The sequence below is a fragment of the Gasterosteus aculeatus genome, chromosome 2, assembly GCF_964276395.1.
Source record: "Gasterosteus aculeatus chromosome 2, fGasAcu3.hap1.1, whole genome shotgun sequence".
NCBI classification, from domain to species: Eukaryota; Metazoa; Chordata; class Actinopteri; order Perciformes; family Gasterosteidae; genus Gasterosteus; species Gasterosteus aculeatus.
Window position 1 is genome coordinate 24,876,168 of NC_135689.1, and position 26,017 is coordinate 24,902,184.

Sequence of the window (26,017 nt, forward strand, 5' to 3'; positions counted from 1 at the left end):
ATTGGGGACTTGTGGCGCAACTCTTCCATTTTCTGAGCAAACAGGGCGTTCATCTCGCGCTGCAGGGTGCCAACAGCCCTCTTGCGGCTGTCGAGGACAGAACGTGGAGGCAGCATTGGAGGCGACTCCAAGCTGCTCAGACTGCCAAAGCTTTCACAGCTGCTGCTGTCACTGAGTGAGAGACCTTCCTTCCCATTGGCGTTTAGAAACGGGGCGACCGGTGGGCCACAAACAGGGCTGTAGTTGGGGCGTGCCTGTCGCCATCGGAGGCTGGTCCTGCAGTCTGGGGTGAGGCTCTGCGGTGGTAATACCGTATTGGGGGAGCACTTTCGGGGAACGCTGCAGGACCGGATGCTACTCTGGGACACAACGGGCCGAAGTCTTATGTGCTGGGCTCCCAGAGTTTGCCTGGCTTCGCTTCTAGGGAAGGGGATTGGTCGGCTGGGAGCCTTTGGCGAGTTCTGAAACGGGGCCTGTGGGCATGACTTGGGAAGGGCAGCTGATGGCTGGGATTCTGTCTGGGTTGCGGGCGGCGGGGCGTTGGCCACAGGCTCGGCCTGAACTGGTCTCTTGGGTGAGACGGGGGAGTTACTCGCGCTTTCCCCATCTACCATTTTGTCTTTGCATCCCTGACTCTCCTTAAGTGAACCCCTTCTTTCAGCCTCTGGACTCTTAGAGCCAATCACACACGTTATGCAATTGGAGGTCATCCCTACTCTGCCTGAGCTGTTAAGCGCGACGCGGGCGAACACCCCTGGCTTCATGTCCGGCAGGTCATGCACACGTTTCAGAGGCTCACTGATGGGTCGTCGCTCAGCAAGAAGAGGGCTCTTACCTTTACCCTCCTCAGGGTGAAAAGCCCCATTGGTGTCTGGACGGTCCCAGGGGCCTTTGGCTTGGTGGGATGCCAGGGATTCCCGGTTAAGGTTTTGTGGAGGGGTGGACTGGTGAGAGGCGGCAGCGGAGACCTTGTCCCTGTCCTCAGACTCTGGTTCTTCGCTGGCACCCTCTGAGCTGTAGTCCTTGGTGTTGTTGGAGAGCTCTGCGAAGCCCTTCTTGATTTTGGGCTGGCCTTTGGTGGGTGCGCTAGCTGTGCGGCGCAGGAGATGGGCGCCAAACGGGTGCTTACGGCTGTGCTGCACAGCAGCATGGCTGTCGAGGGAAGCCTGCTTTGGGTTTCTGTGGAACAGCCCTTTTATGCCGGTGGCTGCTCTGGCCTGACAAAAACAACAAAACATCACTGTCAAACACAAGATTAACAAACCAAAAAGGAATAAGTCACAGTGAGGTCATACAACACCATGTTGCCATAATGCAGGCGCCACGGTCAGCACTGCATTATTGCAGTACTACAGAGGCAGGTTTCGTGCCGTGAGCATGCAGAGAAACAAACTCCACCAATGGCCACTTACCCAAGAAATCCCCTCCAATAACATGTGAATGATCACGCAGTCAGTAACCCTGGAACTTTTAGCGTCTATACAATGGTGTGAAGGAATGTAGGCTCAGGCCTACATGAGTGAAACTAAATACAGCAACTATAAGGACCGTAGAACCACAATGGGTCCACTAGTATCGGCATTCTAACTCTTTTTGTGTGGGTGGGTGTTCTTCTATCAACTAAAATGTGAATAACAAAAATGCGACAATCTCTTTCTGAAAATAGTGGCTTTATCATGAAAATAGTTGTGAGGACAACCTAAATTAAGAATGAACACCCCCGCATGGATGTTTGCGGTGCCTCTAGGTGCTACGTAGTATTGGTCAAACGTCACAGACTGGGGCAGAAATGTTGACAATGATGAGGACGATCACACAATGACAAGACAGCTCTGCACCACGTTACTGAACAACCCTGAAGAAATGTAAAACCCAATGGAGCTTCAGAGGGACAGGGCCGCGTTTTATGTCCACTAAGCCTTTTCATCATGAAAAGCATCAAACAATGGGAAAGAAGTAGATCCAAATCGGCCATCTGTTGACCACTGTAGTGAAATGCTGAGTCAACATCAAGACAAAACAACAAGCTCATAAGGAAAATAAGAGTTTCTGGGACAAAGCGGGACACTTTGGCCAAAGTGGAAATGAAAATGACTAAACTACTACTGTGCTGCTGGCCGGGGCCTCTGGACTGCAGAATCTATCATGCGTTTAGCCGACAGAAGGTGGAGCTACAGTGGATGCTACTGCTGCCATGAGAATCCACGATCCAAGTTGGTCCTCTGACAATGAACCAATGCTAAGAGAAACAGAAATAGATAAAAACAGGGCTCAATAACACGGGTATAAATGGAATACTCTGCACTGCAGCACACTGAAAAACAACTCCCGAGTTCAGTAACGATCTCTGCAAAAACACCAGGGAGTCCCAAAGAGGCCCAGCAGCCTGGCCGATGTCCAGCCTCACACCCCTCCCTCCTCCAATCAGCGCTCCTCGTGGGCCCGATGACTTTGGATCTACTTGTGGGGGTCTGAAGATGCAGGCGGGTCAAGCCTTCATAACTCATGTGAGGCATGAGTTGGCCTTATTGTTGTTAATGCTTGCAGACAGCTAACGAGAGGGGGTTGTGTGTTTGTGGGGGGGTCGTGTGGCTCATGCAGGATGCCGACTGGGTCTCACTACACCTGGGTTATGTGGCCGCTTCAGGGCTCCTAAAAATGTCCTGCTTCTAAATGGAGCGTTTGGAAATAGAGGGGTCCACTGAAATCACAAACAGACACAGGAAGAGAGCGGAAATCAGAGAAGGGGGAGGATGAGGGAGAGAGGGGTTCAAAGAAAGGACAACGGGAACAACAGAGCGGACATTTACAATGTGGTGAGACTGTAACGCCAGGAACACATCGCCAGCGGCTCCGTTTCTATTGTTCTGCTCTAATGTAGTGGAGCAGCTCCTGTTGGTCAGACCAGTCGGCCTCCACGGAGACAGCTTTGTGGACCGGGACAGTCGGATACAAAATGTTGTTTCGAATATTGGTTACAATTTCTTTGGCCATCAGGGAAAGTTTCGCTGATGATATTTTAATATTCATATCTAACCATGCTGTTTAAGTTGAAGCAAAGTATCACTTCATTTACAGGTTGAAATTGGACGCCACGCCTTCAGGTGTGTCCTTTCCCTCAGGTGGTCCCTGCGCAGGGATTGTGTATATTTGAATATTCATAATGCAAGAGATAAGCCAGATGTTCAAATCCAAGGAATCAAATAGAACTTAACTTGTTATTCAATCTAGTTCGATGAAAAACAGAATTCCATCAAAGATTATTGCAACAACCCAATTACAAGTATCACAGTGAAGGCTGATTGGACGAAGGTCCAGGTCAGAATACTCTATGAATAACCCCACCAGGTGAGCACATCTAGGTTTCAGACGTCACTTCTTCTCATGGTCTTTAAATCAGCAAATAAATACTTAACTTCTTTTGGTGCTTCTTCCAGAAAAAGAGGGCGTCCACATTTAAGACCATCATCACCCCTCAACATAATACAGCCGTCTTACACGTCCTCTTTGGTCCTGTCCCAGAATGGACCTGACACTGGAGCCACTAGCGTCGCTCCTCGCTCATGCTAGTATGCTAACTGCTAACGTCCTGACAGTCACACATTAGGACCCCACCGTCTCCGGCTGACACACTAAAAGTGGGGACGTTATTTAAATGAGATGAACGATTTTGACTATGAAGTAAAGTATACGACAACTAAAACAACGTTCAACAATCTTACCAAAAATGTTTGCTTTTTTTGGCGGGAAAAAAAAGATGTAATAAAACAGAAACTTACTGTAGTATGATTACGATTGTTTGAGCGTCCTCTGTAGTACCTACCTTACCAGTGATGTCATTCACAGCCACGTGAACAAAGATGGAAGCCTCCTCCATACCTTCCAAGTACACATGGCGATAACCTGAACACACACACAGTGGGTCATGGGAACGGCAGCAGACAAACGGGTTCATGACACTGTCATGGTATGAATGCTGTCCCTCAGCCATTTGTTTCCATTCATCCCAATGTCTCCTTCCAAGTCTCCTTACTTTGGAGACGCTGTTTACTCTGAATAAACAATCCCAATCCTAATTTCATGCAGTTTTACAGACACATCCCTATATTTACTTCCGACATGTCGAAGAATGTTTGAAAGCAGTTGTTTCAGAACCAAAACGTCTGGATGGACATTGTCACTCATTGTCATTCTTTCCACAGCACGTTGTGAAACACCAACAGTCTAAAGACTCCACAAACATGTTCTTCACCGAGGCAAAGAAACTATCTCAGTTCTTCTGAAAAAACGTCAGGACATCTAAACCTGACACCAACAGACAGAAAGAAAAGTTTTATCCGCACGTCTGCATGATGTACGAATTAAAGATCTGACGATAGCTTTGAGTTCTTTAATATGAGCCAACATGAGGCCACAGCCTACACGACACAGCTGCTCACACAACTTCATTCGACCTGTCCCATAATCTTGCAGTGGATTATGACCCCAGTCGAGAGATATATTTAATATTAAATATTTAAATAATGAGCTTCAGAACCACTTTAGATGAAGCCAGGTGAGCTGTCTGTATGCTAAGCTAGGCTAACCACCTCCATACGCCAGCTCTATCTGTCAGTATGGTGCCATGGGGGGGTCGTACCTGGAATCATGCTGTTGAAGGCGATGGTGCGCTGGCCGATGAAGTCTTGGCCGATCGGGTCATGATCCCACACGAGGAAGCGCACCAGGGCGAGCTCCGGCATGTGGACGCTGAACACCAGAGTCTCCTCCCACATCGGGTTGAACCCTACGGGGGGGGACGACTGATCAGCACCCATCACTTATTCAGGGTGTGTGCTGAGCTCATCAACTATAGAGCGACTAATTCAGTCAAATTCACATCAGGAATCAGGAAACATTTATTGCCATAATATGTCACATACGAGGAATGCGACTTGGCGGTTGGTGCATAACAGCAGACAGTACCACAATGGACGACAAGACCACAGTGCACAAGGAATAACATAAAATATAAGGCTATGGGTTAGTTGAAAATAAAGGAATAAAAGTTAAAAAATAAAGTGCCCTAGCGAACAGGCAGTGACGTGAGCAGTGTGAAAGAGAACCGGTGGAACGTCAGAGTCAGTCACATTGATCTGAATATTCCATGAGTAGCTGTCCTTTGAACCCCGATTAAGCCCAAAGCCTGTTATGGGACCCCTGGATCAGCGGCCTGGTCCTCAGCAGACGTCTCCCTGTAGGACCACAAACTGTCCGGCATGGGCCCCTGATAACTCCACAGCCATGAACATGGAAGGAAATCTGAAGTTCATGAAGACCGATGAAGCTGAGTGACTCAACTCACCATTATCATCCACCACTCTGGTCTGCTCCTTGCAGCAGTCCACTGGGAGGCCGATGACCTCCACTTCCACAAAGGGATCAATGATCTGACACAAAGACGTCACACAGCGTCAAGTTATTGCTTCACAGCAGAAAATAGAATCCATCTTTACTGAACCGGGGGGGATTTCATCATCACTCACAAGGAGACGAAAGCAGAGATGCTGACACTGTGTGTGTACACTAAACAACACACCCAATATATATTGCAATAGGAATGTGTGTGTGTCCTACTTCTCCTCGATCTCCCAGCATGGAGTCTTTGGGTTTGGGCAGCTGCTGTCCACTGATGATCTTCAGCACCAGTTGCTTCTTCATCTGGCCCGGCAGAGGGTCCTCCAGGTTGGGGTTGAAGGCACCTGCAGCGAGGCGAAAGGATCATTTACTCCGACCAAAATGGGCCGATTCATCACAACCATCCTAAGCAGTCAGTGGCATCTGCTGGAGGCTCCTTCCTCTAGCAGACATCTAGACAGCCTTTTGCACACGATAATCTAGGATTCACTGAGTACCTGGTAGCAATATGGTGGAAAAATAAAAATGTATATATACACACATAACAACATAGATACCGACTGCAGAGTAGTTGTTTCTCTCAACTTGAATATACTAGCAGAAGGTCGGTGTTAAAGCCCATGGAAGAGCATGTCGCATGCTGACCGTCACACATGGAGGCCGGTTTAAGGACGTAGCCACAGTTGCCGTTGCTGTAGAACTTGGCCCGGTTGAGCTGGAGCACCCGGCCCTCTGACTGGTAGTTGAGTGCGACTGAAATCAAAGGCAGTTCCTCTCATTATCGTCAGCAGCCTTACGAGGACCTTGAGGCCACAGCGCGTGTGAGCGGCGGCGGGTCGGTGGACTCGTACCCAGCTGGCAGCCGGCGCTCCAGAAGGGCTGCGGGTTGAAGTTGGACGAGTCCACGCGGTAGGAGGACGGGTAGATGCGGGACAGCTGCCGCTGGTTGAACTGGATGAAGGTTGCCGCCTTCTGCTGCATCACCTGGTGGGCTTTGGTCTCGCTGAGCGACGACACCTGCCAGCTGCAGCTGGCTGCCGGGGGGGGGGACAGAAGCACAGAGCACTGCCTTCATGTGTGGCTTCATATACAGATGTTAGAAGCACTGAATGTGTCTTTCTATTGTTAAGTCCCAGTGAAAGAGGGTTTGGAGCGGTGTGACTGGACTGCTCAAAGGTGGGGGGCTGGTGGGATATGACCTGAAGGGGGAAAAGGTGCTTTGTCATTTCATCCCCTCCGTCAGCATACGGGGGGGCACAACCGCTCACCTTGGGCTTCGATATCATAGAGGCCCACAGAGCATGTGTACTTGACAAGATCAGACAGAGCTCTGGATAACTTCATGGTCTTCTTCTTCCTGAGGGGTCAACAAAGGGCAAAGTGAACATTCATCCTGCTCAGTGACATCGTTTGCATATGATCGAAGAAAAAAGGCTCAGGATTTACAGACATGTGTGTGTGTGTGTGCGTGTGTGTGCGTGCTGTCATACTTGCTGTGGTGCAACGGGGCCCGGGAGGTGCTACTTGTACTCTCCTGGTCCGTGTCTGTGTCTTCAAAGCTCAACGTCTTCTTCAGCTTGCTGGTCTTCTTCTGCGTTGGAAGGAGTTATTAAAGCCAGAGGTTAGGGAGTGATGGAGCGTTTCCATTAGCTGACCACGATTCAATTCATTCCAAATGCAGATGTGTTGACGCACATCCTGAAGTTACGAGGGCGTTGACAAAGAAACAGGGTAATGCCTGGACTCCGCCTCCGGACACAACATGCAATACATTGACAAGTGAAAGAAACCCGAATGGGCCGACTCCGACTCACATGTGATGACTAACTATGATTAACTATGAAGACATGAATGAGAAGACATATTAGGAACACCTGCTCCACTGCTTGTCAACACAGATTGGTAATCAGCCAATCACATGGCTGATCCACTGGGATTTAAACACACAACCATCTCCAGGGTGCAGCATTTACACCCTGTTCAATTGGTACTAAGGAGCCCAACATGCATCAGGTTGCTGCCATGTGACTGGCTGCAATTTGTGTTAACAAGCAATATAACACACATATACATATATACATATATATATATATACATATATATATGTATATATAAACAGGTGTACATAATACAGTATATATTATAAACATTCTATCCAATTCAGCCACACGTACATCAGAGTGTACTTTGCATGTAGAAAAGACCTCTAGACCAACTGGCTTTCTAAAAAATATACAACACTTTATTTTTTACTTTCCTCATTTTAGAACTCACTGTATGAAGGTCTAATGTCTGTCCCCATGACGACGGTCAGCAGGACACATCACAAGTGAAGGAAACGGCCTTGAGTCATGTGTAGCTTCCTATTGGATGCCCACTCCTGATCCAACACATAGGCGCCATGGTTCTAAAGAGGGTTACGCCCACAAAGGTCCCGAACACATCCAAATGAGAAAGAAAATCTCCTGCATCCGGTTTCCTTGGTAACCTGAGCACTACCTGCCCCGTGCTGTGGTCCGTTTGATCAGGTGTCACGCGGTTTCCTGTGATCAGTGTGAGGACACCTTGGACCTCATATTCAGGTGGGGAATGGGATTTGCACCGGCCCGGTCAGACAAAAGGGAGAAGGAGAAGATGGAGCAGGAGGAAAGCAGAGGCCAACCTTGCGTTTGGAGAAGCTCCCCATGAAGGAGCGCCCGGTGCGCTTGTTGCTGCTGGGATTGGCCTCGTCTGCCGTGTCCGTCCCATCATCACTTTTACTCTGCCGTCACAGGGAAGGGGCTCGGTTATCAAACACTTTAGACACGCGGGACCAGAAAGAAACAACAAAACGGTTTTGTCATTTTGAACTAAATTGTTTTGTCATCTGTGTTTATGCATCGAGAACATGTTGAGGAGGAGCTTTTCCAGCCTTCAGGGTCTCCATGAACGCTGAATGCAGTCACATACTGCGTCACAAACAAGTCTGGAATGCTTTTAGTCCAATAACAACAGCCTTCAGCCTCTAGTGGCAGAAAGGAGTAAAACAGCAACAAATACCTCATGAAAAACAAGATTTATACCTCCCACAAAAACTAGCAACTGTTTTGAAATAAATGGATCAAAAAGATAAAAAACACAATGAGCATATTTTGTCTCTGCCACATGATTGAAATGACTTGCAGTTAGTTGATATTCAGTGAGCGCAGGAGGGCTCATGTATCACGTACCTTCCTCTCATCCAGTCCCATTCTAATGAATGAGCCACTTCATCATCGCACACAACAGACAGCGAGGCAGAACAGAAATACAAATACAGGCGTGGATGCTCAAGGCAAACATTTAGAAGCAGGGCTTTGCCTCACAGCCCCATTAGAGATAACCACACTAAACTTCACAGAAATAACAATCAATACATTCCATAAAAGATTCTAAAACCAGTCTGTACTTTAAGTGAGCTTCCTGAAATGCATAAAAGTAGTTGTTGTAGTGGTTTCTTAGTCATGCACTAGTGCTCTCTTGAATCAGACCACCCGGCCACTGATGTATGGGGGCATCTCTCCTGAGGGAGGGGGGCTCACCTTGGGGCCCGGCTGGTCCGAGGCCTTCCCAGCAGGAGGCAGGGCGGCGATGGTGAAGCTGTCCGGGTCCTCGCGGTCCCGGATCTTGGACTCCTTCAGCAGGTTGTCCAGCTTTTTCTTGGCCATGTTCTCCACCTGCTTCCTGTTGGCTGACGTCTTGAGGGAGACGGGACAGGAGGACGCAGGGTTAGGATTCTAACACGGGATCACACGCAACAGCCCTGCACACCTTTGCATTTTAACGTTGATGACTTTGTAACTGCTCAACATGATCTCACTTCATTCCTCAATCTATTTATGAAACAGGTTGCAGGAAAAAATCTGGCGACTGAAAAAAAGGAGGTGATTCATCATTTATCAAAGCTATTTATTAATGTATGTACTAATCTGTGACAGGAGAACAGAAAAACATTTGGCCGATGAATATCAAGATCGGTTTTTCTCTTCAGGTTTTCAGGATGTTCTATTGCTGCATATATTATTTTGTAGTCAGGACAAATTCATCTCATTTTAGTTTTTTTGGCAATAAACTGGTGCCACTAATGCTTTCAGTCGGATATTTGTACCCACCAGAACTTTAAAAACGTTTGATACCTGGTGAACCAGTTTTCTTCTCCACTGGTTTCATTGATCACCAACAAAGATCATTGCCGTTAAACTTTCTCTTCACCTTGAATCATAAACACAGGTGGAAAAACGCGTCCATGTCTATTTACGGCGAGCAACAGAGCAAATGTGGAACGCGCTGAGTCACACTGGAAAAGACAGATTCAGTCAAAACGATTTGCATTGAGAGGTGCTGCATGATGCAGGACGTGGATCACCAAGTCACCTGCCGGTATTTCAGCTAATATGGTGGAGAAGTAGAAAAACAAGTCATGCAGCATCCCACCAGACCTCACGTTTCACAAGGGAGGTGAAGCAATGCATTCTGGGACATGAGGCAGAGCTTCCATAGCTGCACCTTTTCGTGATGGCAGAGAATGATGATGTGGGACACGCATTATAAAGATGAAGTATGTGCTTATGGACACATGGCGGTTGGACGCCTCGCTGACAGTCATATGCACATGCTGCGTTCAGCCACATGGTGGCAGTGTCTCCCTCACCCACAGGCAACATGCTCAAGTACTCAGGTACAGGTGTGTCAAATGGAACAGCAGAGATTTTCTTATCCAAGAACATGTGATAGGATTAAAATAATGCAGGGGGATTAAATGTGTGATATCAAACCGTTCAGATCAGATTCTAGTTTACGGTGGATTATGGTTCTCACTTCAGGAAAGAAAATCTGGACCTTTTCTGACAGCTGAAGCCTCAGTATTTAAAGATGTGTAGTTAGTCCACACGTGCTGCCATACAGATGTCTCATCAAAGCATTAGTTGCAATAATGTGAGCAAGTTAAAACGCTCTCTGACATCTCTGGAGCCAAACTCTAAGGGATAGTGTGCATGTTGTGTAGTGTGATTGTGTGAGTCACTCATTGTTTTACTAAAGACAAGAGCAAAGCAATCAGAGACACATAAAGATGTCTATATCAGTTTAAGTGAACACTATACAAACAACACTTACACATCCAGAGCTTCAGATCAAAAATACTATTAGCTCTCTGCGACCTGATGCTGCTTCTATGGAAGGTTAGTTTGTGGTACAGTGTTTCCCCATCAGGTGGAAGGACAGAGTATGGCAAATGACTGGATGAGGTTTGTGAGAGGTGGAGGATGAGCTTTGTATACAGTACCTTCCACTTTGACAGAAGTGAGCAACAGTTGGAGAAGAAAGGACAAACGGGAAGAGAGAAGAGCAGGAAATGAGAAGGAATAGCCACGCAGAAAGACAGAGGCTGAAGCAAACAGCAAGGATAGCATTGTAGGACACAGTCAGAGACAGCTCACTTACACCAGCAGGAAATACACACAGGCACATTGCATCTGCTGCCTGTAACAGTGGTCGGCAGGATACAGAGGAACAGACCAAAAGAGGTACATACATCTCCATTCATCAGCTTGCAGTCGTCCTCCATCTCATCAGCACTGTCCTCGTCTGAAACGTCTCCCTCCTCTGCGTTCTCATCAATGTTGTCGGGCAGCTTCTTCCCCTAGTGCAGAAAAACCCCAGGACAGCAAAGTGTCACATTGGAATAAACAAGATAAAACCAGAGGTTAGGTAGGCCAAACGCTGGGGTTCAGACACGGAACATGTGCTGCAAACACTCAGCTCAAGTCCAGGCAGGGAGCATCCTCTCCCTCTACTACTTTACATGTGATACTAAATGTACTCCAGAGACAGGGTACTGTTAACGGACACGCCAGAGACCTGCAGAGCATCGTATATGTGTAGGGCGTAGTATAGGGCGTAGTATAGGGTGTAGTATAGGGCGTAGAGTAGCTGCAGTACAGAGCATCGTATAAGTGTAGGGCGTAGTACAGGGCGTAGTATAGGGCGTAGAGTACACGCAGTGCAGCGCATCGTATAAGTGTAGGGCGTAGTACAGGGCGTAGTATAGGGCGTAGAGTAGCAGCAGTGCAGAGCATCGTATAAGTGTAGGGCGTAGTATAGGGTGTAGTATAGGGCGTAGTATAGGGTGTAGAGTAGCTGCAGTACAGAGCATCGTATAAGTGTAGGGCGTAGTATAGGGTGTAGAGTAGCTGCAGTACAGAGCATCGTATAAGTGTAGGGCGTAGTATAGGGTGTAGTATAGGGCGTAGTATAGGGTGTAGAGTAGCTGCAGTACAGAGCATCGTATAAGTGTAGGGCGTAGTATAGGGCGTAGAGTACACGCAGTGCAGCGCATCGTATAAGTGTAGGGCGTAGTATAGGGTGTAGTATAGGGCGTAGAGTGGCTGCAGTGCAGCGCATCGTATAAGTGTAGGGCGTAGTACAGGGCGTAGTATAGGGTGTAGAGTAGCTGCAGTACAGAGCATCGTATAAGTGTAGGGCGTAGTATAGGGTGTAGTATAGGGCGTAGAGTGGCTGCAGTGCAGCGCATCGTATAAGTGTAGGGCGTAGTATAGGGCGTAGATAGGCTGCAGTGCAGAGCATCGTATAAGTGTAGGGCGTAGTACAGGGCGTAGTATAGGGTGTAGTATAGGGCGTAGAGTAGCAGCAGTGCAGAGCATCGTATAAGTGTAGGGCGTAGTATAGGGCGTAGTATAGGGCGTAGTATAGGGTGTAGTATAGGGCGTAGAGTGGCTGCAGTGCAGAGCATCGTATAAGTGTAGGGCGTAGTACAGGGCGTAGTATAGGGTGTAGTATAGGGCGTAGAGTGGCTGCAGTGCAGAGCATCGTATAAGTGTAGGGCGTAGTACAGGGCGTAGTATAGGGTGTAGTATAGGGCGTAGAGTAGCAGCAGTGCAGAGCATCGTATAAGTGTAGGGCGTAGTATAGGGCGTAGTATAGGGCGTAGTATAGGGCGTAGTATAGGGCGTAGTGTAGGGCGTAGTATAGGGCGTAGAGTGGCTGCAGTGCAGCGCATCGTATAAGTGTAGGGCGTAGTACAGGGCGTAGTATAGGGCGTAGTACAGGGCGTAGAGTGGGAGGCATCTGGCATCTATAAAGCCTGATTCCCTCTAATACTGTTCCCCTGGCAGCTGAAGGCTGCTGCCATCACTCCATATGCCTCTGTTGGCTGAAGCCGTGTGGGAAACCACCTTTGCTCTAATGGTTTAAACAACGCTAACCTGGACAGATGGTTTGCATCAGCTATTAGCTTTCACACGTCAATTCGCAGGTAATTTGATGGTAATTGACTGTAAACCGACCGCAACTTAAAAAAAGCTTTAAAGGATTTAGTGCACTCGAGGTGCACTCACGACACCCAATTCAAGCTCACATTTAAAAGAGAACATCCTCTTTATAAGTTTCAGAGCTGAAGAGGAACTGCTCCCTATGCAAAGGTAAAGAGTAATTACAATTACACAATTCTTTGTTTGCATTTGATCATGCACTAGTGAAAACAGTTTTATACTCCACTTCTGCCAATAAATCCATCCCTTATTCTGCACACAGGGTCGCTGAGTCGATCCCAGGCGCGAGACGGGGTAAACCTTTGACCCCAGGAGCAGGTACTTTCCAGTGATGGTGACTGGTTGAGCAGTTGGGACATTACATTGCAACAATGAAGTGTACTGCAACGCACCAACCACTGGTACCACTGCGCCAGTAGTGATTGTCATTGTACCTTGACGAGGATCTTGCCCTTCAGTGCGGCCGGAGACGGCAGCCGCCCCGACTCGTCGGCTTTGATGTTGGACAGGTCCAGCTTGTCCCCCAGGATCTCTGTCAGGTACCGGGCCATCTTCTTCTGCTGGGGAACACTGCAGTGGTTCTCGATGGAGAGGATGACAGGGTATCTGACAGAGTCACAAAGGGTCAGGGAGAGAGCGAGGACATGGCTTTAGAACGTATAGTCACTCTCATTCTCTCTTTAGCATACATTGGAGATGCGTATTGAATATACGGCACGCTGTTGTCTAGAGTTTGTTTACGGACTGTCTTGTTGGTACGCAGTCCTATACAGTGAAAAGGCCTATTCCACTACAGTTCTAATCCAGATTATGGCAGCAACCACTCAACATTAGTCCATCCTTACTTTAAGACACTTTAAGTCACTGTCAAATCTTTCAATTCAGAGAATCATGATCATTTAGATCCTCCACGCGAGCCCAGTTTGACTGATCAAACTGACGAGTCGCCGCGCGAGTCTCGGTGCTGGCGTGCGCTACTCTCGTGGAGTTTATATTAAAATGTTTATGCAGAGACTTTCAACGTCACACATGAACAAATCAAGCAGGAGGGGAGCTTTGCAACCTTATTGTCAGTGTGTCTCAGTTTGAGACTAAATCAGCTTCTGTCAGTGCGGTTTGCAACGCTGTGTCGCTGCCCAGCAGATGATCAGTATCAATTATCATTACACACCGAAGTCTAAGAGACATGGATTTTGCTAAAATGAAAACACGCCACTCTTATTCCAGTAGATCCAATTGTTTGATGGCTCACTAAAAACCTTGTGAAGAGGCACCTCAAAGGTCCTCTGCCAGAGAACACTTCAGTGCTGGTATCGCCAACCCAAACGCATGAAAACATCATGTAGTCACGGGGACCCATGTCAACACACTGTCCTCTGTGGACGTACAGTATGTTCTAAATATAAGACTACAGAAGCCTCTGGCTCGGCTTCACGACGTTCATGGACCGTGGCCGTCCCAGTCAGACGTCCCAGGTCGGGTTGTTAAGTGGATCCCTTTTAAACAATTATCCGTGGAGTATGTTTTGATGGAATACACAAGACGAGTGTTGCTCCTTCATTCTACTTAAAGAGACGGAATCTAAAAATAGGTTTTTCTGCATCCTGTCTCTCTGCACGTGGGTGAGATTATCACCTTCTACTGTAGTTGTTAGAGGGGGGGGAGGGGGGGGCGTGCTCTTTCACTCCTCACAGGTGTCAATAGGAATTTACAGGGATGTGTCTCCGTCTGCATGTGGAGTGTGGACTGAAGATTTGCAGGGATGCGTTGGCTCAGAAGCGTTCGGGTAAATCGAAATGAAAGCCCGGATCAAATGTGGCTGTGAGCCACGTCTTTAAATACAGCGATGGGGGACAGAGATGCGAAGCCATTCACTTCCACTTTAGAGTTCTGATAACTATACCGTTACCCTCGCTGCTTCTGAGGCGACAAGCCTAACAGTCGACCGGCTCGAGTTTAAAAACGCATTTAATAACAGAAGCAATGCAGTAAAAGTGAAATAGTACGAGTAGTATAACGTTTCACAAGGACTTGTACAGTCGTATGTGATTGGCTGCACGTTTAAGCACAGCTCCTCCCTCGTGAATTCCTTTCTTCTCCAAGGCATCACATGACTCCCTCCCGGCTCCATCTGAATCCCTCTCTGACCGACACCTGTTCGCTTACTGCTGACGTACATTCAATGATCACACCGTCCAAGTCACATAATCACATAACACTGCATGCATGGTATCCTCAGCCAACAGCTAATGCACTTCAATAATGACACCTTAAACCGCATAGTTTATCACATTTTAACCATTATGTTTGACTGGGTTTATATAATCCCAAATCTATCCATCAGGGAAGGATAAAGAGTCTTTCCCACAGGCCTTAATGTGTACAGTAGTTAAATGACTGTATATTGTTTGATTCATATTGGATTGTCTAAGGGTCAAAATGGACTGTATACAAGGGGAAAGACGACAAGTGCAGTTCACCTAAAAGAGCGATGGCCGACCCCCCCTATTCATCTCATTAATATTTTTTATTGCTTCTTTTCTGTCATTTACGATCTGATGTCACACTTTTTGTTCAGCGAAAGTCAAAATAACAAAATAAACAAACGTATGGACAATCAAGGTGTAAGAAAGATTAACTGCACAGTGTGATGTGACGAAGTTCTCTCTCACTAATACCAATACCACGAATACGCTTCAACATTAAACCCATCCAACCCAGTCCTCCCACTGCGAGCCTCATTTCCCCCGTGATGCAACACGGCGGTCTACACCCACAGCGTGCACGTCCATACCACGTGCCCCTTAAGCCCCGCACACACACACTGTGTGAATAGCAATACGTGTAAAGTGGAGGAAATATCAACGCTGTGTGTGTGTGTGTGTAGACATACTCGTTCTTGACGAAGGCGTACTTGTTGATGGTCTCGATGACGTCATTGAAGAGGATCTTGGAGGTGAGGGTGTATCCGTGGTGGACAATGGGCTCACCGTCCTGACCGTCCCAACAGTCCACTGTGGACAAGGAAGAGATGAACGTTGGTACTGACCGGTATAGTGTATGCGTGTGGAAGTGTTCTAGCAATGTGCCAGGAGGGGGCGTAACCTCCCCATTCCACTCAGTTACAGTTACACACAAAGAGACACTAAATATTCACACTATTCATTTTGTATTATTCTGTCTACATGGTATTATCAATGAAAGAGCGTAGTGGATGCTGCAGGGGGAAAAGTTCACAGTGAAGTGAATGCACTGAATCAGGTTCCAGCTCGCAGCTTAAACCCAACTCAGGCTCTGTGATGAAGCACAGCAGAGATCACTTCATTGTCTTACGTGTGCAGCGTCCTGCCTGCCTCTGGTCAACAGGACCGTTTCTTACTAAGATCAACAGGATTTAGAAGTGGCCCTGCTTTAAACTGCTCTTGGGTACCACTATGTCTACACGGGGATGTCCCACATGTCCCTGCTGACCTTCCACGCAGCGGCAGCCGGCCTGCAGCACCCAGGCGTACATGTCCACCCTGGACTGGGACATGAGCTGGTCCCCCATCAGGTAGGTGTTGTGTGAGGAGGCGATGAAGTAGTGGCACAGCGGCTGGTTCATGTCCTGGCTCACGTTGTAGTGGTCCGGGTTGAAGATGTCCCCCGCCGGGCTGCGCATGTAGTTGGTAATCCCTGGGAGGCAGTTTGACAGACAGCATTTAACTACACTTCAGTCCACGTGGAGGCCAGTGGTCAGCCATGTGTGTGGGGGGGGGGTTCAGAAAACCTTTTTCACACAGGTACAGTCATACTTACATTTATTCATTACAATGTTTAAACTTTCCACGTGAAAATAACAAGAAATATTATTCTCTAGCAATGTACTGAAGTTTTGTCCCTTACAGTTAAAAAGTGGGCCTGCAGCTCCCAAATAAAAAACATTTGTAGAAAATAATATTAATATGTAATGTACTGGCAGACATGTTGGTCATCTAAAGACATGAGGAGGTAAGTGGTTGAGGAGGACATTTTTAGATGGATGCACATGCATTAATATGTTGATAGAAATAGAAAACCTCCATCCACGATGACCAACGAACTTACCATCGATTCCCAGAACTCCTTCCTTCTGGTTCTCGGAGCAGGGCTCAAACTTATTGATGATCTCCAGGCAATGCTCCTTGGTCACCTTGCTCATCTGGGAATTACACAAACGCATTTCACACCTCACTAAGGAACATTCAGTTAGGAGACGTGCCTACAAGTCCACGTAGCAGCATCCAACGGCTTGTAAAAAGGGGTCCATGGGCAGGCGGAAAGGTTAGGCCGGACAGGTGCTGGGGATTATGGGGTGCCGGGGGGGTTTGGTGCAGCTGCAGAGGGGGTCAGGCAGCGGGGGAAGTGGTGTCGGCTGTGGGATGTTTGTCTTCCCACAGAAATACAGCACACTTCTTATTGAGGCACAAACAGATAGCAGCACAGTCTGTGGTTAATTATACCAGCAGAGACGCCTCGAGTGCATCGCGCCATCATTTCCAGCTAAACTGCTCCCATCTATAACGGACGGATTGCCAGATCCATCACACTGCCAGATGTAAACGCTGAGGATAATTGGAGAGAAATACAGCCCAGCTGATCGGTTTGGCTGTTCAAACAGATCCTTGTGCTTCTACACGCCTGCCAGAGGGGAAATTAGCTGAAGGAAGAAACACACACACGCAAACAAAGACAAGCTGTTTCTTTTCCTGCCGATGGCATTACTAGTGATGCAATGTACTTCATCCAAAATCCCTAATTCCGTTTGTTAGGTTTTAGAAAGAACCTTGAGCACCAATAGGCCACTGATTGTGTAACACTGACATGACAGCAACAGAAATATCCACACGTAGCTTTGTAGCTCAGATTGGATTTAGAGGAGAAAATGTGCAACTTTTTGAAGAGTAAGTTCAAAGAAAAGACTCAGACCTGTGGCACCGCTGCTGTGGAGGCAGCCGCCTCCCAGTGGGATTCAGGTTTGGTGATTGAAAACCCAGCGTTCATTCACTCTCTCTCCCCCCCAGCAGACGTCTGTGGTGTGGTAGGGCAGCCGCCGTGGTTACTCCGGTTTCCTTTTAGTTCGATGCCCTTGACAACACCCGTCTCTTACCCTCTACCCTCATGCACATCCTACACTACTGATAGTACCGACGTTCACGTCCCATCTGGAATGTTTGTGGATTTTTTGTTGTCTTATGTTAAATAAAGAACATGTTAAACCTCTTTAAACAGTGCAACTCCAATCCTGTCATGGCCCAAAGAGCCGGTCGTGACAAATGGGGGCTCGTCCAGCTGTGGTCAGTGATTTGTTTGATAATCAGGTGTGTAGATTTTGTGTGTCTTTGTTTACGTGTTGATCAGCTGTTCAGGGGTTGGTGCGTTTGGTTTGGTGGTGATCGCCGGTTGGTCTCCGTGTTGCGGGAAGTTTGGGAGTCGTACTGGATTCTGAAGGTCGTGACACACTATACAGTTTTATTCAAACTTGGGCGTGGAGTCAGGAAGCAGTGAGCCTGCCGGGGTCTGCAGCCCCTTCCTCAACTCCTAATCCAGGCCAAAGGTTTGGATCATTTCAAAAACAAATGTGATTACGTTCAGTGCTAAATAGAGTGTATCGAAAGTGTTGATTATTGAGTGAATAAGAGGACGCGCCTCTCAGTTGATGCCCCGCCCCCTGCACCAGATCAGGACCAAAAGATTGAATGTGAAAAAAAATAATCCAAAAGTGAAAAAACTAAATATCTGAAACTTGAACATAAAATCTCCAACTGAAAAATCCCCCAAAAGAGAAAATTGATGGTCTCCTGCCTTCAACCGGTGCCGACCTGTCCTCAGATGTGGGAACCTTGGATGCAGCAGTGGGCCCTGATGCCTGTTTAGATGCCTTTTCTTCCATCAACCTTGATCAACTGACATCTACAATTTCAAAGTCTAAAACTTCTACTTGTCTCTGATTCCAACTTTTTACTGGATATAATGAATCTGTCTTTGTTGACAGGACATGTACCACAGTCCTTCAAGGTAGCTGTGATTAAAGCTCTTCTTAAGAAACCGACTCTTGCTCCAGAGGTGTTGGCTAACTACAGACCTCTCTAATCTTCCCTTCCTCTCTAAGATCCTTGAGAAATCCGTCGCAAATCAATTATGTGACTTTCTACAAAACAATGCTTTGTTCGAGGATTTCCAGTCAGGATTCCGAGTGCATCACAGTACAGAAACAGCAGAAAATTACGGATGATCTTCTACTTGCATCGGACCAAGGACTCATCTCTATCTGTCGATTAAACCAGAAGAGACTGACTTCCTGATGCTAAACTCAGAAAAAACGGAAGTTATCCTGATAGGCCCAGAGCGCCTTCGAAGCCAGCTGTCGCGTGATACAGTTTTTATGGATGGAATTGCTCTGGTACCCAGCAGCACCGTCAGGAATCTGGGAGTTCTCTTCGACCAGGATATGACCTTCAACTCGCATATAAAGAAGACTTCAAGGACTGCCTATTTCCATCTACGTAACATATCAAAAATCAGGAACTTCCTGTCTCAAAGTGATGCAGAAACATTAGTTCATGCGTTTGTCACTTCCAGACTGGACTACTGTAATTCTTTGTTATCAGGCTGCTCTTGTAAATCTCTTAAGCCTCTCCAGCTGATTCAGAATGCTGCAGCACGTGTATTAACAAGAACTAAGAATAGGGATCATATCACTCCTGTATTAACTTCTCTGCACTGGCTCCCTGTTAAATCAAGAATAGATTTTAAGGTACTTCTCCTCACCTACAAGGCACTTGCTGGTGAGGCACCGTCGTATCTTAAAGAGCTTGTAACACCTTATTGCCCTACAAGGCAGCTGCGCTCCATAGATGCTGGTTACTTGTTGTTCCTATGGTTTTAAAAAGTAGGCTGGGGGCCAGAGCCTTCAGTTATCAAGCTCCTCTTTTGTGGAACCAGGTTCCACTTTCAGTCCGGGGGGCAGATTCGGTCAGCTCTTTTAAAGTAAAACTTAAAACGTTCCTCTTTGATTCTGCCTATAGTTAGGGCTGGCTCAGGTTAGTCCGGACCAGCCCTTAGTTAAGCTGCTATAGGCTTAGAATGCCGGGGGACTTCTTAGGACACACCGAGCTCCTCTCTCACGCTCTCTTTCTACCATAATTCAAGTTTTATTAATGCACATGACTAATTCAGCTTCTTTCAGGGAGTTTTTTTTGTGCTTTCTCCCCTAGCAGGTCTCCGTAGATCGTGGTTCCTTCTGGACCCTGGTCCTGACACCTGCCGTGGCCATGCTGACACCTGCTGCTGCCATCATCATCATCATCATTATTATTATTTTAGATATTAATCATATTACTTTACTCATAAACCAACATTACCCTCTCCTAAAGTCTCTGTGCTCTCCCTCCCCACAGGCTTCTGTGTATGGTGGTTCTATGTGATGGTGGTTCTATCTGATGGTGGTTCTATCTGATGGTGGTTCTATGTGACGGTGGTTCTGTCTGATAGTGGTTCTACCTGATGGTGGTTCTATGTCATGGAGGTTCTATCTGATGGTGGTTCTATCTGACGGTGGTTCTGTCTGATGGTGGTTCTGTCTGAAGTTGGTTCTATCTGACGGTGGTTCTATCTGACGGTGGTTCTATCTGACGGTGGTTCTGTCTGACGGTGGTTCTATCTGACGGTGGTTCTATGTCATGGAGGTTCTATCTGATGGTGGTTCTATCTGACGGTGGTTCTGTCTGACGGTGGTTCTGTCTGACGGTGGTTCTGTCTGACGGTGGTTCTGTCTGATGGTGGTTCTGTCTGATGGTGGTTCTATCTGACGGTGGTTCTATGTCATGGAGGTTCTATCTGACGGTGGTTCTGTCTGACGGTGGTTCTGTCTGATGGTGGTTCTGTCTGACGGTGGTTCTATCTGACGGTGGTTCTATCTGACGGTGGTTCTATCTAGTGGTGGTTCTATCTGACCTGAAAGGGGATGTGTACAGACTATGAAGCCCTTTGTGGCTAATCTGTCATTTGCGATTTTGGACTATACAAAATAAAATTAATTAAAAAATATACAGCGAATATCAAAATATATATTAGTGAAGAATGAAAAAAGAAGTTTTTACTCTAAACAATCATAGAACTGAGTCAAAACTAAATTCAACCCCAAAAATACTTTCCGTCCACTTTTCATTTTGAATACTGTTGATTTGTTTTTCGGCTTGGATTTGGCTCCAAACATCAGCAGCTGCTGTTGTGACACACACCCAAATCTCAAGCGTCCCGTTGCATTGTGAGAAATGGAGAAAGGCATCTAGGCCATTCAGAGTACAGCAAGGATAGAACGGTGGGGGAACCTTTCCATGCCAACCTGAGTAGGAACCCGTGTGTACCTTTTGCTCAGTCTTCAGGAAGCAGGCCAGGTCGTCCGTGTCGAGGTGGTCTTTGTGGTTGCTGTAGGCGAGCATGAGGAGGTACAGATCCCTGCGCGTTGACATCATCTTGTAGAAGGCGCAGAACTCCTCAAAGCCCAACGTCCCCTGGTTGTCATCGGTGTCGGCCTCCTACACACCAGGCACAACAAAGACTTTCACTGGTCATGGTTCTACTCAACATTCCCAAACACACAACACATTCTATAACCGATTGGCAAGTCTTTTTGTTCCTTTCACTCCTTAAAGAACACCATGAACGTGGTAAAGTTGGAAAATACTGTGTTCTTTTGTTACTTTCCAATAAATCCTCTCATTTTTTTCTCATTTCCCCATCAAAAGTATACAGTATTTTCCCTCCATTTTCCTCTACTTATCCGGGGTGGGGTCACGGTGGCTGAGCCAGACTTGGGGGGCGTTCCCAGGCCCTCAGACGATATCCAAACTCCTTACTCTACCTCCATGTCTGAGCTACGCAGGAAACTCATTTTGCTGGAGGTTCAGAGCTCAGCTCGCTCTTCACTGCCCGTCAGTCTCCCGATCCATCCCACCCCAGAGAAACTCAAACTCTGGTTTCCTACAGTGAATGCTGGAGTCACTCCACCACCGGCTGCGCCTAGATATCCTGCAGTGACCTGGTGGAGGCCAACGCACAGCAGGAATATGTCGGAATACAAACACAGCTTCGGTCGTTCCTTCTTGGCAAGGACCGACAAAATATGAAGAACTAGTTAATTAAACACAATTTTTGTAACAATCATTATGTTGATTACATTACAGGTCATTTAGCTGACGCTGAGGGCGCTCGTAGTGTTTCTACGAGCAGAGTGCGAGCGCCGCTGGTCAGTGCCCCCCAGTACGTATCGGGGAGAGACGTCGGATGGATATGATGCCACAGCCTTATTCATCATTTCAGTCAGATGGCAAACTGCAAAAATGATTGACATGGTGCAGGAACTCCTACAATTAAGAGCTTGGTATGAAAACAAAGGGTAAGAGAAGGGGGGGGGGGGGGGAGAGCTGGTAATCCATTTCCTGGACCTGATCTAACTAAACAAATGCCAGGATGATTCCGCTCAATGTCTTAAAACCGGTGAACTTTTTTTTGTTACTTTTTTAAAGTTTGGGCGAGAATTCTTGATGTTTGCTTGATGTCGGGGATGGATGAATTAAACTGAATGTAGGTCGATGGCATGTGGACATTAGTAGATCGGATCAGCACATTTCCAGGAAGGAATCCAGCGGTTCACACTGGTTCACATTGGCCCGGGGTTCTTCTTGGAATGAGAACTTCAGTGTCAGAGTGCATCAGCCACTCGAGCCGTTGTGGCAGAAAGGGGGAAAGTGTCGTTAGTCACAGAAGGCAGCAGCATTGGAGTCACTCTTTGGAAACTGGCCCAGACACAGATCCTGTCATTGGAATACGTCTGTATGGAATCACTCCATCAGTCACAGCTGAGGAGTAGTCTTTCCACTATGTTGTTGTCAGGTCAAATCACTGACTGAGAAGGAGGCCTTCTGGTGCAGAGGTAGGACCATCCACAATCCAGGAAAGAAGGTTAGACCTTCTCAGGCAGAAAAGCGTAGCAGATAATACTAGATAACCACATCACTCCCAAGACAATAGCTTTCATTATAGTTTGTTTGGATCCTACAAGGATAAGGACAACAGGCGTTGCCTGCATTCCTGTAGTTTATAGGAAAAGAAAAGAAAGGCTGCTGTGTGACTACAGTATACAAGTATTCAAATGTTGCCTTCCCACTTTTCATTTCTTGTGTTCCATTGTCTTTCGGTCCGTCTACGGTTTGTTCAGATCCTCATCTTTCCGCCATGTTCCTATAATTATGTTTCTGAACCTAAAACAAAGGCAGCGCAATGAGCCATGAGGAACTCTTGAATGTTCGAATGTGCGTGGCAACGACGTGTTACGAGCATAGATCATTCGCAGTAATCACGTCCTTCATTCGCAAATACACACTGTTACCATCACATACAATCAGCTGGTAGGTCATCAGGTCCAGCTTTGCAAATGTACAATACATGTACTGACCTTAACCCCCCCCCACTGTAAGTAGGTTCAGGGTAAGGACCTGGGCGACAGATTGTTGTGAATGCTCACAGGATCATAAGGGCCTGATCGGACCCTGGTGCGTTTACCCAGAATTACTCAGCACCACCCAGGGGGACAACCAACATGCTGCTGGACTCGACGGCTAGCTGCTCAGTCAGAGGAGGGTTAAAGCGACACGTGGAACGAGGCCGAGGAGAGACGTTTGTCAGTCTGGCTTTACTGCGAACACCAGACCGCCAGGAAGTCACACTTACCGTTTGCTGCATTACCAGAGACTTTCTACAGCATTTCTTTATCATGTTAGACATCGAAAAATGGAAAGAGAACTTCATATACATTCACTTGTGTTGCTCTAGACATCTAAAGCGACTCAACTTACTTTTGGTACCTCTACTTTTTTTTTTACAATTTTGGTTGTTCCACTGCAGAATTGAGTCATCAATTGTATTCAGAAATGGGCGTGGTCATGGTGAGGCTCAATTTCAGGCCTTTTGGTTTCATGGGACCAGAAGGGACATGAATAAGATTTGTGTGTGGACCAAAAACGGACATTTAATTGACGAACCCAAACTCTAAATGGACCAGCATCATGCAGAGACTTGAAACTGGCGATTGAGACCATAAACTCGGGTTTCAAGAGAGGTGGAGACGTTTACTCAGACTTCAGCAGTGTCTCAACTTCACCTGAAAATCGAACCGAGGTGGTACCTAAACAAAGTACCATCAAAACTTTTGCAGATGAAAAACCAACAACAACAGTTTCAAGCAAGTCGAGTTGCCACTATCATTCTGTGTGATAGTTCAACAGGATTATGATGTATGACTATTTAAACTCACTAAAAGAGCCATGTCTCTGTTCGGATAACTGGGTTGTGGGTAGCAGAAAGTGTTGGTTTAACCTCGAGAGCTGCAGACTTAACGTCTCCAGTTTGACCTATTTCATTGCTGACAAATGTCGCCAGCTGCCATTCCACCTAGCATGACCTTTAAAGCAATGTTTCCCTGGAGTCTTCCTCCAGACGTTAGTCAATAAGACCATAAGATCGATACTTCCTAAGCTGCTGATTGCAGCAACAAGGTCCGTCTGTGTCACAAGACATTATAACCTGCTCCACATTGTAAGGTAGCAACAAAATGTCCCAAGACACTTCCAATTTCATCAGCTGAAGGTAAACATTAGCTGTACAGGCGCATTGGAACCAGTTACAGCGGATCAGTAGATTTATCTTCAGTGTAACTTCTCTCCCTGGACTACAGGATGAAGTGACGAAACTAACAGGACCACTCTGGAAGTGGCCCTGCCCCTTCTCGCATACCTTGAACATCTGTTTGACCTTCTGTCGGGGCAGGTTGACGTTGAGCTTGTGCAGGAGTTGCAGCACCTCGCCGATGCTCAAGCTGCCGTCGCCGTTCTTATCGGCCTCGGTGAAGGTCTGCTTCAGCCATGTGAGGACACGCAGGGTTAAGGAAAGGCATGGTGAACATTGAGGACAGATAAACCCTTTCAAATGAAAGCCCTGTGTAATGTGCATCACACAGGTTTCTTTGCAGGACGGTGGAACCTTAAATCATTGTCAAAGCAGCTGTAGGACTGAAGGATATTGGTCTCTGGTGCGCTGCCTCTTGGCCAGGCTGTCCTCGTCACTGATGCCCGCCATCAGATACTTGAGGCCCGTGATCCAGGTCCGCGCCTCCTCTCCGGTGCCGGACACCAGGTCCAGGGACTCCATGTGCTCTCCGTAGTACAGGCTGAAGCAACAGTTGGGGTCGAAGCAGCCATCTGCGTAGCGCTGGAAGATCTCGGACTGCTTCCCCTCGCGCACCTCCCGCACGGCGTCCACCAAGACTGTCAGAGGAACAAGTCAACAGTAGAATGGTATTCTGTCACCCCCACACTACAGATCCCAGGCTTCCAGTCAGTCGTTACTCCTCACATACAACCATACAAAGGGTTTGGAAGAGATGATGCACTGTTCCCTCCAGTAATGGAGCCATTAGAACGTACAGCTTGGCTGCCACTACTTGTGTGCTTTGTGAGGCCTTGTGGTTGGGATTAACGTGGTGTTGTGGCTTTCTCTTGATCAAATGTCTCCAAAGAGGAAGTGTCCCTCCAGGCCTTGTGGACTGTCAGAAGCTGATGAATAAAACATGTTTAAACACTCACACACACACAATGTGGCAAGACGTCATTGCTTCTATTGGTAACCCTCCCCTCTGGGTGCGATTAATGAATTGTTGTGGGGATAGTTTAATGCTGGTAATAATGATATGCTGGATTCAAAATACTCCACAAGCATCAGAGCTCTGCTTATTAACGCAACATTTATGAGATGGTAATGACATTTTACGTGACGACACGGCCCCCGGCCAGTCATTAGTTTCCCCCCATGACGGCAGAGCGCACAGGAGTCGCTTCTGCTTCTTGTTCTGCCCCCCGTGCCTTTTTCGGAAATTCCATGAAAAGTCCAGAGGATGCAACCACAACTGGCATCCATGTTGTGCTCTCTGGGTCATTATTCACACTTATTTATTCGGGCTGTAAAGTAAAGGACCTGTGCTTCACTTGTATGTGTAAATATACAATGTCCAAAATGTCCTCGACACGACAGCTGCTGAGCTGTGCCTGCAGCTAAGATGGAGCACACAGATAGCAACTGTCATGAAATATGCAGGAATGTGTAGCAGGTATATGGTGGATAAAGATAACCCCCACCTACTACTACTACTGAATACTGGATGAGCTGGAATAGAAGACACTGAGCTTACTGCAGCGCTTTCTGCCGCTTGCTGGCTCTTTTTTTATAGTTCCAGCAAT

At 47.1% G+C, this 26,017-nt stretch overlaps 1 protein-coding gene across 7 annotated transcripts in view; it reads right to left on the reverse strand.

Annotated features, from left to right (window-relative positions):
- plch2a (phospholipase C, eta 2a) overlaps positions 1–26,017 on the reverse strand; it is a 123,593-nt gene that overhangs the window by 6,373 nt on the left and 91,203 nt on the right. For 6 of the 7 annotated variants that reach the window (XM_078087691.1, XM_078087690.1, XM_078087694.1 and 3 more), the window contains 19 exons: positions 24,803–25,048; positions 24,519–24,646; positions 21,092–21,262; positions 16,791–16,884; positions 16,176–16,379; positions 15,598–15,718; positions 13,139–13,310; positions 10,949–11,056; positions 8,958–9,113; positions 8,060–8,158; positions 6,888–6,988; positions 6,666–6,754; positions 6,249–6,431; positions 6,043–6,150; positions 5,617–5,741; positions 5,345–5,429; positions 4,640–4,786; positions 3,824–3,903; positions 836–1,217 (listed from right to left, as the gene is read on the reverse strand). In XM_078087691.1, the coding sequence (XP_077943817.1) occupies positions 836–1,217; positions 3,824–3,903; positions 4,640–4,786; positions 5,345–5,429; positions 5,617–5,741; positions 6,043–6,150; positions 6,249–6,431; positions 6,666–6,754; positions 6,888–6,988; positions 8,060–8,158; positions 8,958–9,113; positions 10,949–11,056; positions 13,139–13,310; positions 15,598–15,718; positions 16,176–16,379; positions 16,791–16,884; positions 21,092–21,262; positions 24,519–24,646; positions 24,803–25,048 (2,799 nt within the window). The remainder of the gene's footprint in view (positions 1–835; positions 1,218–3,823; positions 3,904–4,639; positions 4,787–5,344; positions 5,430–5,616; positions 5,742–6,042; positions 6,151–6,248; positions 6,432–6,665; positions 6,755–6,887; positions 6,989–8,059; positions 8,159–8,957; positions 9,114–10,948; positions 11,057–13,138; positions 13,311–15,597; positions 15,719–16,175; positions 16,380–16,790; positions 16,885–21,091; positions 21,263–24,518; positions 24,647–24,802; positions 25,049–26,017) is intronic. The other variant, XR_013452467.1, reaches the window with a different exon arrangement.